This window comes from Mustelus asterias, chromosome 4 (genome assembly GCF_964213995.1).
Source record: "Mustelus asterias chromosome 4, sMusAst1.hap1.1, whole genome shotgun sequence".
Taxonomy (NCBI): Eukaryota; Metazoa; Chordata; class Chondrichthyes; order Carcharhiniformes; family Triakidae; genus Mustelus; species Mustelus asterias.
This window is the reverse complement of record NC_135804.1, coordinates 129,310,684-129,325,605: the sequence shown is the minus strand read 5'-3', so window position 1 is coordinate 129,325,605 and position 14,922 is coordinate 129,310,684. Positions and strand designations below refer to the sequence as shown.

Sequence of the window (14,922 nt, the reverse complement as noted above, 5' to 3'; positions counted from 1 at the left end):
CACACACTCACTCACATTCACACACACACACACTCTCACACACACACACACTCACTTACCCACACGCACATGCACTCACACACACACACGCTCGCACACATGCTCGCACACACACAAACATACACACGCGTGCATACGCACACTCGCACACACACACTCACATTCACATACTCACGTTCACACACACACACACGCACCACCACGCTTCCTATTTCAATGTCAATTCAATACAAGCATCATAATTCATAACCAGTCCATGTGAGACGGCAGACAGGGCTTTTTTTTAATGTTTCTTCTCGAAAGTGACAGCTCTGACAGTGCAGCATTCCCTCAGTACTGACCCTCTGACAGTGCAGCACTCCCTCAGTACTGACCCTCTGACAGTGCAACGCTCCCTCAGTACGGACCCTCTGACAGTGCAGCACTCCCTCAGTACTGACCCTCTGACAGTGCAGCGCTCCCTAGAATTGACCCCCTGACAGTGCAGCACTCCCTCAGTACTGACCCTCTGACAGTGCGGCACTCCCTCAGTACTGATCCTCTGACAGTGCAGCACTCTCTCAGTACTGACCCTGTGACAGTGCGGCACTCCCTCAGTACTGACCCTCTGACAGTGCGGCACTCCCTCAGTACTGACCCTCTGACAGTGTGACACTCCCTCAGTACTGACCATCTGACAGTGCGGCACTCCCTCAGCACTGACCTTCTGACAGTGCGGCACTCCCTCAGTACTGACCTTCTGACAGTGCAGCACTCCCTCAGTACTGACCCTGTGACAGTGCGGCACTCCCTCAGTACTGACCCTCTGACAGTGCGGCACTCCCTCAGTACTGACCCTCTGACAGTGCGGCACTCCCTCAGTACTGACCCTCTGACAGTGCGGCACTCCCTCAGTACTGACCCTCTGACAGTGCGGCACTCCTTCAGCACTGGCCTCAAGAGTGTACCACTCAATACAGACGTTTCAATAGCACAGAGCTCCCTTAATGCAGCCTCTCCGACAGCATAGATTTTCTTTTACAGCTCTGTGAGTGTCAGCTTGTTGAGATGCAGTACGTGGGCGCATCAGCCCATAATGTTTGGAGTCAGAGGCAGGGGCCATTGCTGTTGTGATTTGTTTTTCTGTCAGCTGAGTTTGGAGTGGTAGAATTGAAAGGTTGGAACGTTCTCAAGAACCAACTCCTCCTGACTCACAATAAATTTAGGACAGTAAAGAGTGAATGGAGATATTTTATGAAAGATGAAAATTTATGTGATTTATAGCAATTTCTGGTGTTAAAATATAGTACGATTATCCAACAATTCCAATTAAATTATTTAAATAATGCAATGTCGTTTCAAATGAATGACTTTGTATGAAAACGCTGCCATCTACAGTTGGGGATATGTAAACAATGTTAAAAATGGGCACAATGAGCTTTGAATTTACAAATGGAAAGAGTTTCTCAAGTGGAAGGTTTCTCAAGTGGAAGGTTTCTCATATTCAGTATCATTCAATCTGGATGTTGTTGCCCATTTGGAAATTCATTGCAGGTACGTTAGCTTGTTCATTAAAAATCATAGAAATTAATAATTAGCAATGAAAAATTACATCACAACATTCTGACTGATTAGACATGTTAAAAATAATCAAAGAGGCAATAAAGCTATAAAAATCACATAAATTAAACCAATATCCTTAAAACTTCCAAACAGCTTTGTGATTAAAGCCCCCTTTCCATAAATGCTTGCAACACCGACATCATTCTCCCAAAAATTACAATGTTCATACAGTCACACAGCACGGAAAAGGCCCTTCAGCCCATCGAGTCTGCACCAACAATAATTACCACTAAAATCGCACTAATCCCATTTTCCTGCACTTGTCTCATATCCTTAAACGTTATGATATTTCAAGTGCTCATTCAGATTTCTTTTAAAGGTTTCCAGTCTCCACTACTTTCCCAGGTAGTGCATTCCAGATTCCCACCACCTTCTGAATGAAAATTACTTTCCTGAAATCCCCTCTGAATCTCCTGCCCTTCACCCTAAAACTATGCACCCTTGTGATTGACCCCTTAACCAAAGGGAGCAGCTGCTCCTTACTCACCCTGTCCAAACCCCTCATAATCCTATACACCTCAATCCTATCCCCCATAAAAAGGCTGCTGTGGAGAAATAAGAGAGAAAGTGCGAGAGAGGGAGAGAAAGAGAAAAACAGAGTGAGACAGAGTCATGGCCAGGAATGGAAGACAATGCCATGAACCAACATTTTCCAATGATAGGCTGACCATCCTTATGCAGCAGTAGTATTGCTCCATGTTGGGATTTCCCAATAGATTATTGACAGCAAGAAGCCCTGACAATGTCACATAATAAATCTGTCCATGTGCTTCCATTCCCAGCCCATGAGCAGCAATGAATGAAGGAGGGGAAGGTCAGAGAGGGGATGAGATGGATTGGCTGTGCTAAATTGCCACTTAGTGTTCAAAGATGTGTAGGTTAGGGGGATTAGTGGGGTAAATGCATGAGGATGGGAAGGGGCTCAGTAAAATACTCTGTTGAAGAGTTGATGGGCCGAATGGTCTCTTTCTGCACTGTAGGGATTCTATGAAGTGGTGATTACCACTGTTCGTGATACTCTTTACTTCCATGTGACTTGTACTGAAAAAAAGAAAGATTTTTTGGGAACTTGAATTAAAAAAAGAGTGTAATGTGTCTTGTTTAACAGACAGAGAGTAGCATTAAATGGATCATTCTCAGGATGGCAGGCTGTTATGAGTGGGGTACTGCAGGGATCAGTGCTACAGCTCTTCACAATCCATATTCATGATTTGGCTGTGGGGACTAATTGTAAAATACTTCCAAATTTGCTGACGACTGCAAACTGGAAAAGTGAGAATGCAAGGAGACTACAGGAGGGTTTGGACAGGCTGAATGAATGGGCTAGAACAGGGTAGACTGTAATGTGAGTAAGTCTGAATTTATTCACTTTGGGAGCAAACACAAGAAGGCAGAGTGTTTCTTCAATGGTGAGGAGGTGGGAAGTCTGGCTGTCCAAAGGGACCTGGATGTCCTTGTTCATGAGTCACTAAAGTTGGCGGGCAGGTGCAATAAGCAATTAGGAAGACAAATGGTATATTGGCCCTCATCGTGAGAGGATTAAAGATGGTTTGCTGCAATGTATAGAGCCCTGGTGAGACCTCACTTGGAGTACTGTGTACAGTTTTGGTCTCCTTATCAGAGAAGGATATACATGTCATGGAGGGAATGCAATGAAGGTTCACCAAGCTAATTCCTGGGGAGGCGAAATTGTTTTATCAGGAGAAATTGTGTTTCGAAGAATGAGAGGTGATCATATTGAAACTTACAAAATTCTTACCGGACCTGACAATGGAGTTGTACATAAAGTGCTTCCCCTGGCTGATGAGTCTAAACACAATAAGAAGTCTAACAACACCAGGTTAAAGTCCAACAGGTTTATTTGGTAGCAAAAGCCACTAGCTTTCGGAACAGGCTGTCCCTTCGTCAGGTGGGTGGGAGTTCTGATTACAAACAGGGCACAAAGACACAAACTCAATTTACATGAATAATGATTGGAATGTGAGTCTTTACAGCTAATCAAGTCTTAAAGGTACAGACAATGTGAGTGGAGGGAGCATTAAGCACAGGTTAAAGAGATGTGTATTGTCTCCAGACAGGACAGCGAGTGAGATTTTGCACATCCAGGCAGGTTGTGGGGGTTACAGATAGTGTGACATGAACCCAATATCCCGGTTGAGGCCGTCCTCATGTGTGCAGAACCTGGCTATCAGAACGTGGCACATCTCTTTAACCTGCTTAATGCTCCCTCCACTCACATTGTCTGTACCTTTAAGATTTGATTAGCTGTAAAGACTCACATTCCAATCATTATTCATGTAAATTGAGTTTGTGTCTTTGTGCCCTGTTTGTAATCAGAACTCCCACCCACCTGACGAAGGGACAGCCTGTTCCGAAAGCGAGTGGCTTTTGCTACCAAATAAACCTGTTGGACTTTAACCTGGTGTTGTGAGACTTCTTACTGTGTTTACCCCAGTCCAACGCCAGCATCTCCACATCATGATGGTCTAAAACCAGGGGACATCATCTCAGGATATGGGGTCGGCCATTTAAGACTGAGATAAGGAGGAATTTCTTCACTCAGAGGGTGATGAATCTTTGGAATTCTCTATCATAGAAGGCTGTGGAAGTTTAATCATTGAGCATGTTCAAGGCAGATACCAACATATTTCTGGAGACATCAAAGGATATGAACAGTAAGAAATCTCACAACACCAAGTTAAAGTCCAACAGGTTTATTTGGTAGCACACCAAATAAACCTGTTGGACTTTAACTTGGTGTTGTGAGATTTCTTATTGTGCCTACCCCATCCAACGCCGGCATCTCCACATAAAGCATATGGAGATTGTTCAGCTTAGTAAAGTGGTGTTGAACTAGATGATCAGCCATGATCTAACGGAAAGGCAGAGTGGGCTCGATGGGCTGAATGGCCTACTCCTGGTGCTATGTTCCTATGTAATGTAGTTTAGAATGATATGACGGCTGGGATTCTCCGACCTCGCCCGCGGCTGGGTTTCTCCAGTCCCACTGCAATGAATGGAGATTTGGTGAAGCGCCAAATTCTCCATCCTTGCTGGCAAGATCGGGGAATCCCAGCCAATATGTATGAACAACAGCACCATCTAGAGTTGGGGAGGTGTAAGTAAAGAGCATGTTCAGCATGGTTATATGTTGTGAGACCATGTAGTACAAGTGCAATTCTTATCACAAATAAATCAGCAAAGGAAACATATTGGGCCTAATTTTTTTTAAAAGCTTTGAACCGTGTGACTTTGTCAGAGAGGATTTACAGCCAGAAGTGGTTTAGTTTCTGTAGATGCTGAGCAATTCTGTACTTGAGGTGATTATAAGGGACAAATTTATCACCTTTTTTCTTGGCTAGAGTCTATTGCTGTTCCAGATATTGAATTCTGGCCATGTAGCACCACGCGTTTGATGTCACATGATACAAGGCTGAATACAAGGCAGAATCTTTTCAATGGGAATAAGAAAAAGCAGAATATGTCAGAATTCTGAAACAGAAAATGCTGGAAGCACCCAGCTGGTCAAGGCAGCATCTGTGGATTCCACACTTACTGAGTGTTACCATCATTTTCTATTTCCTTGCAGCATGCAAGGGATTGGATAATTATTTTGAGATAATGGCTGGAATCCTCCGACCCTGCCTGCGGCTAAGATTCTCCTACCCTGCCCGCGGCTGGGATTCTCCGACCTCACCCACAGCTGGGATTCTCCGACCTCACCCGTGGCTGGGATTCGCCGACCTTGCCCGTGGCTGGGAATCTCCAGTCCCGCTGCTCTGAATGGAGATTTGGCTGAGTGCCAAGTTCTCCATTCTCGCTAGCAGCAGCGGTAGAACATCAGAGAATTTTGGCCAATGTTTCAAGAACTACAAGAAGTGGAGTAGGACTGGTTGAGTTGCGTTTACAGTGAGCTGGCATGGACACTGTGAAAGATAAAAGAATATATATCTATTCTTCAGCTGGACTATTTTATGAAGTCACTTTTTTCTGTGCTGTTAAGAATGGAAAATTGCTGAGTTAACAAATGGTTCAGCCAATCACCTGATGCCATGCAGCAGTTTCAAGGTAACAATCACCACGGTAACAACGCGTCTGGTGCAGCTAGCTCTGAACAAAGGAAAACCTTTGCAGCCATAATCTCGCATGGTGGCTAAATCATGAGCAGTCCTAACATGATGATTTAGACAAAGAGAATGTCACTTAAATTAACCGGACAACCCTCCAAAAAGAAAAAGAATCCCGACTCCAATTAAACACCTAGATTCCAACCTTGGGGATATAAGTCCTGTGTCCAACATCGCATGACCTCCCCCTGCAAGCTGCACCGTGATTGTTGGAATTGAACTCAGGCAGTTTCTGTTTGATTTCCAAAGTGAACAGAACTCCAACCAATAACCTGTGCTGTCTACCATCAAGCTGGTGGCAGCAGGAAGATCTCAGACATTCATCCAACCTGCCAACTGCTAGAACCATGGAACTTGTGCTTCCCGACTGACTACGTGTCTTCTGCAAGTCTCGCCCTGGGGAGAAGGAGCATGTTACAATCAGCCAACCTCCCCGCGAAAGGAACATTCTAGTGATTCACGATTCTGGACTCTGGACACATATAAAACCAAGTCTTGTTGCAGTGTGCCCTGAATTCTCTTCCTTTTTCCTAATTTCCTATTGTGTGAATGTTAAAACATTGTGAAACCCTCTCTCACGTGTGTGTGTTTTTTTGAATGCATTCGTGGGACATGGGTGTCGCTGGCTGGGCCAGCATTTATTGCCCATCCCTGAGGGCAGTTGAGAGTCGACCACATTGCTGTGGCTCTGGAGTCACATGTAGGCAAGACCGGGTAAGGACAGTAGGTTTCATTCCCTAAAGGATATTAGTGAAGCAGATGGGTTTTTCCGACAATCGACAATGGTTTCATGGTCATCAGTAGATTCTTAATTCCAGATAATTTTAATGGAAATCAAATTCCACCAACTGCCGTGGCGGGATTCGAAAGCGGGTCCCTGGAACATTAGCTGAGTTTCTGGATTAATAGTTGAGCGATAATACCACTGGGTCATCGCCTCCCCATGTGTGTGTAAAATAATCCAACCCTTTTATTTCCATCGTAACGCGAGTTCACAAGTTACCAACAGAGGATTGGAACACTTCAAATTTAAGGGTTGGGGAAAACGTGTCACCTCTTATGAAGGGGGAAAGCAGAAAAAAGATGCCTTTCTGTTTATGGACGACAAGAGAGTGGGGAAATCAGGGCTGTTTTAATTCACTACCTCCTCCTGTTGGTGACAAACATGATGGGGTGAATGGCCTCCTGTGCTTCAGAGTTTACACCGTCCTCCCCCCTCCCCCCCACGTCTCTGAAATACTCGGTAATGCGTTATAAATAACAGTGTAAAAATACAATGGCCAGATCTTACGTTGGATGTGGTTGTGGTCGAAGGGCAAAGAAATGGGAAGCAGCCATTCAGCCAATCAATCGAGCCTGCAGGATCATGCCATTAGCTAATGGCTGATCGGAACGTCATCTCCATTTACCGGCCTCTGCACCATACCTCTTGTTACCCGAACCCAACAGAAATCCATCCATCTCAGTCCTGAAAATTAGAATTGACCGCCAGTATCCAGAGAGTTTGGGCAAAAGAGTTTCCAGATTCCCAGCAGCCTGTGTGTGGAAACATGTGTCCTGATTTATTAGTCTTTGTGGCCTTGTTATTGAATCACTTGCTGATTACATCAGCTATCAGGAATCGCACCCCAGTATTCACCTGAGTGAGAGCTAAACTAGTAAACATCTATCACTGGGGTATGCAGCTTGGATATTGTCTGAATTGCTCCAGTTCGTGTGGTTGCAATTAATGGATAGAAAATCGTGGGAACACCTAAGGAGGTCATTTGGCCCATCATCTTTCCTTTTCATAGAATCCCTACAGTACAGAAGGAGGCCATTCGGCCCATTGAGTCTGTACCCACCACAATTCCACTGAGGCCCTATTCCCGTAACCCCACACATTTACCCTGCTAGTCCCCCTGACACTAGGGTCAATTTAGCATGGTCAATCAACCTAACCTGCATATCTTTGGACTGTGGAAGGAAACTGGAGCACCCAGAAGAAACCCATGCAGACATGGGGAGAATGTGCAAGCTCCACACAGACAGTGACCCGAGGCCGGTATTGAACCTGGGACCCTGGCGCTGTGAGGCAGCAGTGCTAACCACTGTGTCGCCCATTACACCAATCCTTTTACAGAATCGTGTGTCTGAATTTTCCAACATGCTTCTGAGTGGGTGAGGCCCTTACACTAGGAGAATGAACATCTAAAACTCTGTCACAGAGGTTCAGGCTCTTTTGCTTTCGTTCCACTGCCACAATCCAACGTGACTGATTGCTGCACAAGGCAGTGTTCTCTCTTTATGTCATTACCTTCATCTAAACTTCAAACTCAGAGTCACTCTTTCTGTAACTTTTATTCATCTGTTTGTTTGATTGGAGGCATTAACACATTCAAAATAAATGAGTTTTATGCCTGAATGAAATTAGTGGACAGAAGGAATTATGTAAGAATATATGTAAACATTCATCTATCTGTAATTTATCAACCAGACATCCTTAAAACTTAGTTGTTCATTGTTAAATTGATCGATCCTAAGCCAGGTGGTGAAGTATGAAACTAGATTATAAGATTTTTCCTGATGATAGGTTTATTTACAGAATGCACCATTCCATATGCCTCCTTCCTATGCCTATCACCTAACAATCTTTCTTTATACATGCTCCAGGTACTTAATGAAACAATGCCCTTCACCTATGTATCTTAACAATATATTTCACATGTAATTAGACATTCATCAAATATTTACACCATGGAGAAGGTTGTGGTTTGAGTGTGAAAAGTACAGCTTTGTCTTTTGCCTTTCAGGATTGGATATTCATAAGATAAGAAAAGTCAATTCATCACCTTGACCAGGAGACCCAGCTCCAGGACGTTCACTCTGTCGCAGTCCTCTCTTCCCCCTCAAGCGGCTTCACCACACCTTGGCTTCCTCTTGTGTTGGAGGAACCTTGGTTGAATGTTTCTCCATCTGAACTTCATGCCTCTAGTCAGCAGGGACCAATGGAACCCATCCCATAATTCATGGATGAGGAGGAAGATGAGGGAAGTTGTGCAATAAACTCCGAGAGGGATCTTGATGGTATCACTCTGTGAACCACAAGACAAGAAAAGACATTTAAAGGTGGAGTGATGAGCAGGATTTGGACCTCTTATCTGAAAAGGCAAAGATACTCAGGTATCTTTGAGCAGTTCCACGGATCTGCTCCATTCTCTGAACTGAGCTCTTGGATTCTTGTGCTGAAGGAAGCTGTTATCTGGAGAAGAGCCTCCTCATTTTGTAATTGCTAAGTATTTTGTGTGTGGATGTTAGATCATTCTGAGGAAATAATGTTTACATAATCCATATTTTTAATGTTGCGTTCACACAGAGAGATAATATAACTCGATGAAAGTTCTATGTTTTTACCAATTATGTATGTTGGAATCATTGACAAACATTGCTGATTTTTTATATGTAATTATAACTTTCACAAGGCTTCTTATGGAAGTATTTTGAATGTTGGTATGTTTTCATACTTTATTTGTGTTTGTAGAGAAGGGTTCAGGATCTCCCATTGGCCTTACACTCAGGTCCCACCATTTTCTGTGTCGTTGCGATTAGCAGCTCATGCGCTTCCTTGCATTATGCTGCAGTGATAGTTTGGAGGGCTTCCTTCTCATCGCTTATGCTCTCTCTGCCTCTGACTGCCCATTTGTCCTTTTCCCCGATCTCTCATTCCTGCTCACCCCAGATCCATCAGGTTCACGTCTTGATTCACATCTTTTATTCTGTACACTGAGTCACTCCTTCTGAGATCACCATTCAATCAGATTCTGACACCAAAACCCCGATCATCGGAACCAATGGCAAAATTAGTGGGCAGGACGGGATCAGCCAGTTTCCCACTAAATATTAATTTGGTCTGCATAATAACGGGAAAAGATAAAGTCCATTAAATATTACATCACATTGCGTTCCTTGAATCTTTGTTGTTGATTCCTGTGCTTCATTGAATTGCAGTCCTAATCTCCAGGGCAATACCGAAATATGTTTCTTTTTTTACCTGTTCCCTTCTCTTTCCCTCGGTTCTACACATTTGGGTCCTTGTTAATTGTATTGAACCTGCTGATGATGCCATGCCGTTGCGTGTGGACCTCAGTTACACAGAGTGTAACTTGAGTTCGTCATTCCTTCATCCTTTGTTCACCATCTTATGTCTGTCTCTCCTTTATCCCTTCGGACCCATGGATTTTAACATTTATTGGTCTCTCCAGTGACAGCTCCTCAATGTATCCCAATCCGTAAGAATGAAGTGCTTTCCCTGACAATGAGCACAAAGGCTGCAATCATTTTAATGCCATACCAACCCACAGTGAAATCCAGGTCAGAGGCAGACTGGTACAGTATTGCAGGGAATCAGTGTCTTCATTCCTCTTCATACAACCGGTGACATTTCGAAACACGTATAGGTTGTGAAACTGTAAAAAGAAATTCAGAACAAAGTTTTCAGCATGCATGTCTCTGCTGAGCTCTCACCCCGCTTGCTCTGCTTTCAGAATTCAATAGTTCATCTTGCACATTACAAACTGGAACCTGTCACTGTGCACTATAGTCACTGAATCACTTTAGTAGTTCACTTTTTTTCCATTGTAATTATATTTTAATGACAGGGTGGTAACTGAGGTGATTATGTCAATGTTGCTCTTTATTTATCTATTTATAATACTTACCATTATGTTTATTACTTTGTGCCTGATGACTTTACTTAGGGAAGTGTACTCCGCAGTGATGCTTTCTAAGTTGAATAACTTGATAGTCTAGGTTTTAACATTCTCATTCCTTAGTCTTTGAATCAGATTGCCCATCTCTAACTTCCCGAAACTCAGTGTCATGCTGGGCCACTTTGGAGGATAGCTCACACTCAGCCATGTTTACGTGAGGATTGGAGTCACATAAATGCCCAGAGAAAGGACAGCAGCTTTCCTTCCTGACCGGTTCACCACAATCCCAACTCTTCATGGTCACCTTTACTGATACTAAATTTTACTTCTAAGTTTTTTTTACAAAGCTGAATTCCAATTCTCAAAGCCTTGACATTCAATGGTATTACCATTACTGAATCTCCCACTATCAACATCCTGGGGATTACCATCACTGAATCTCCCAGTATCAACATCCTGGGGATTACCATCACTGAATCTCCCACTATCAACATCCTGTGGGTTACCACTGACCAGAAACTGAACTGGACTAGCCATATAAATACTGTGGCTACCGGAGCAGGTCAGAGGCTGGGAATTTTGCGGCAAGTAACTCACCTCCTGATTCCTAAAGGCTGTCCACCATCTACAAGGCACAAGTCAGGTGTGTGACAGAATATTCCCCACTTGCCTAGATGGGTGCAACTACAATAACACCATCCGGGGCAAAGCAACCAGCTTGATTGGCACCCCTTCCACAAACATTTACTCCCTCCACCACCAACTGTACAGTGACAGCAGTTTTTGCCACCTACAAGGTGAACTGTGGGAACTCACGAGGGCTACCTGGACAAATCATTCCAAAACCATAATCATTGCCATCTAGAAGGATAAGGGCAGCAGATACCTGGGAATACCACCATCTGGAGGTTCCCCTCCAAGTCACTTGCCATCCTGGCTTGGAAATATATCGCCGTTCCTTCACTGTTGCTTGGTCTAAATCCTGGAACTTCCTCCCTAACAGCACTGTGGGTGCATCAACAACACTGGGATTGCAGTGGTTCAATGGGCAATAAATGCTGGCCAAGCCAGCGCCACCCACATCGCATGAAAAGAAACTGCCAATGGAGAAATGTACATTCAGATTCTCAGCATTATTAGTCCAGATCTGTTGATTACTGGGGTTCTGTACAATTATCACTACACAAGGAATATAGGAAGAGGCCATTATTTAAACTGAACTCACGTTCTCAAACTGCCATAGTGGGACTTGAACTCACTTTCTCTGGATTAACTGGTCCAATGACATAATCATTGCACTCCTCTCTCAGAAGCAGAATGGAATTAAACCCATGCACTGAATTTTAAGCCTCCATCCCCAAACCTTGTGGAAAGACCCCACTGTCCCTCCTTTATTTATGTATGACCATTTTTCCCTCATTGTCATTCAGAATTATATAGATATAGTCTGCATTCCATTTACTATAGGCTCCACCACCCAGATCAGTGGATACATACGTCGATTAGTTTAACCCAGGGTCAATGTTAAAGAGGGTGGCAACAACTATATTTAAAGAGCCTCCCTTGGGATTCTTAATACCCAGCACCAAAGAGGAAAACCTTACTGAATAAGTCACCAATGACTTATTCCCCATTCCAGTCTAGATCTTACCCTATATTTAAACTACAAATGTGGCAAAACACCTTTCCCAACTTGTAACCTTCCATATAAGAATCCATAGAATCCCGACAGTAATGAAGGAGGCCATTGGCCCATCGAGTCTGTACCAAACACAATTCCACCCAGGCCATATTCCCGTAACCCCCACTCATTTATGCTGTTAATCCCCCTGACACTGGGGTCAATTTAGCGTGGCTAATCCATCTAACCTGAACATCTTTGGACTGTTAACCTTACCTTAACCAGATAACTAGTTGCAATTCTTACACAAGAAAGAAGATTGTGAGGTATTGAAAGTAAAAGAGTTGACAAATCAAACCCAGCAGTTCATTGTGAATTGAACTCATGGCAGATTGCTGGATCTGCTCTGAGGTACCAGGCCCGTTTAGCCATGAGCCACTGAACATCAAAATGAAAGCTTTTACAATGTATGAAACGACCAACTCCACTCTCATCGTGTCGAATGTTTCAGTATCATCTCAGTCTTCACTGATGGGTGTTCGGTTCTTGCTAAGAACACAGCTGAAGTTTGACTGATGCTTTAACAACTTACCTTGAGTTTCATCCAAAAAATTCCCATCCATTGACCAGCTGAATGGATGTGAAAGAGAGCTGTGTATGTTCTGTATAATATAACTAGTGCTGATCATGCAACAGTCCCACCCTATAGTCGCATCCATGTCAGGAATATCTGGTGTACAAGAACTTCAAATGCATGAAGAAACTAATACGTGATAAGATTATTTGGAAAGTATAATGTACTTTTTGTCAGGGTTAGATACTTTAACTTATTTTCAGCTCATGGACTTAATTACATTGTACATCGATTGCTGAGTACGGCGCCTTCATTGAACAGAGCAAACTCTGTACATAGTAGTAAATAAAATGAAAATATTCCAAGATTAAACCTTTTATTTGATATTTTGTCCTCTATTTTCTTCTCTATTTCATTTGCTGCTGAATTGCTTCTCATTTCCAGCCTGACTTGGGCTATCAATGTTTCCCTCTGATCCCAGTTACAACAGATGGAGATGGTGAATTGGAAAAGGCTATTTGCTTGAGCAAGACTGCCTGACACCATGGTGGCTGGAACACCCAGACCAGATGATTCCTAACCTCACTCCTCCCACAGTTGTAATCTCCTCGGAGAGGCAAGAAATCCCATAGCCAATAAGGGAAGCGACACCCTGCAAAATGCCTCAGCATCTTCCTCAGTCACTAACCATCGAGAGCTCAGTGTTATCCAGAAAGATGTTTAGCTTCCATGCGCTGCAATCCCAGTCAAGAACTGGCCCAATTCTGTCTTGAAATTTCAATTTTTTAATATTCTTCACCGGAGAGATTAGGTTTCTTCCCTCCCCCTACTGGCGAGAATCACATCCTGGCTCTATTTCGACTAAGTACCATCTGATTGCATTATTCAATCACTGCAAAAACAAGTCTGAAACTCTCCCATTTTCTCGTTCATTCAGCACTTTGAATTTGTTTGGGTAAGAACACCGCCGAGGAGTGAGGGTACCTCACCTCCTGACTCCCCATAGACTGTTAGTTGGGCCGAGTACACTACCCTGAGGAACTCCTGTAGTGATGTCCTGGGATCCAGATAATTGACCTAAACCACACCCATCTTCCTCTGAGCCAAGTATAACTCAGGAGAGTTTTCTCCTGATTCCCATTTATTTCAACTATGCTAGGACTCTTGACGCTTTCCTCAACAAATGTTGCCTTGATGTCAAGAGCAGTCACTCTCATATAATTTAAACAAATTACTGCGGATGCTGGAATCTGAAACAAAAACTGAAAATGCTGGAAAATCTCAGCAGGTCTGACAGCATCTGTGGAGAGAGAATAGAGTAAGAAGTCTCACAACACCAGGTTAAAGTCCAACAGGTTTATTTGGTAGCAAATACCTTAAGCTTTCGGAGCGATGCCCCTTCGTCAGATGGAGTAGTTATCTGTTCTCCAACAGTACACAGACACAGAAATCAAGTTACAGAATACTAATTAGAATGCAAATCTCTACAGCCAGCCAGGTCTTAAAAGGTACAGATAATATGGGTGGAGGGAACATTAAACACAGGTTAAAGAGATGTGTATTGTCTCCAGACAGAACAGCTAGTGATATTATGCAAGATCAGGGGGAAAGCTGTGGCGAGCTGTGGGGGTTACTGATAATGTGACATAAATCCAATATCCCGGTTTAGGCCGTCCTCATGTGTGCGGAACTTGGCTATCAGTTTCTGCTCAGCAACTCTGCGCTGTCGTGTGTTGTGAAGGCCGCCTTGGAGAACGCTTACCTGAAGATCCAAGGCTGAATGCCCGTGACTGCTGAAGTGCTCCCCCACAGGAAGAGAACAGTCTTGCCTGGTGATTGTCGAGCGGTGTTCATTCATCCGTTGTCGTAGCGTCTGCATGGTTTCCCCAATGTACCATGCCTTGGGACATCCTTTCCTGCAGCGTATCAGGTAGACAACGTTGGCCGAGTTGTACCTGGTAGATGGTGTTCTCACGTGAGATGATGGCATCCGTGTCGATGATCCGGCACGGCTTGCAGAGGTTGCTGTGGCAGGGTTGTGTGGTGTCATGGTCACTGTTCTCCTGAAGGCTGGGTAGTTTGCTGCGGACAATGGTCTGTTTGAGGTTGTGTGGTTGTTTGAAGGCAAGAAGTGGGGGTGTGGGGATGGCCTTGGCGAGATGTTCGTCTTCATCAATGACATGTTGAAGGCTCCGGAGGAGATGCCGTAGCTTCTCCGCTCCGGGGAAGTACTGGACGACGAAGGGTACTCTGTCCACCGTGTCCCGTGTTTGTCTTCTGAGGAGGTCGGTGCGGTTTTTCGCTGTGGCG

The 14,922-nt window shown here is 44.0% G+C and overlaps 1 protein-coding gene across 1 annotated transcript in view; it reads left to right on the top strand.

The window, feature by feature from the left end:
- Nucleotides 1-12,989, top strand: part of mcf2a (MCF.2 cell line derived transforming sequence a) — a 190,478-nt gene extending 177,489 nt beyond the window's left edge. Inside the window, exon 30 of the mRNA XM_078211752.1 lies at nucleotides 8,522-12,989. Within this exon, the coding sequence (XP_078067878.1) occupies nucleotides 8,522-8,565 (44 nt within the window). The 3' untranslated portion in view covers nucleotides 8,566-12,989. The remainder of the gene's footprint in view (nucleotides 1-8,521) is intronic.
- Nucleotides 12,990-14,922: the final 1,933 nt, after the last annotated feature.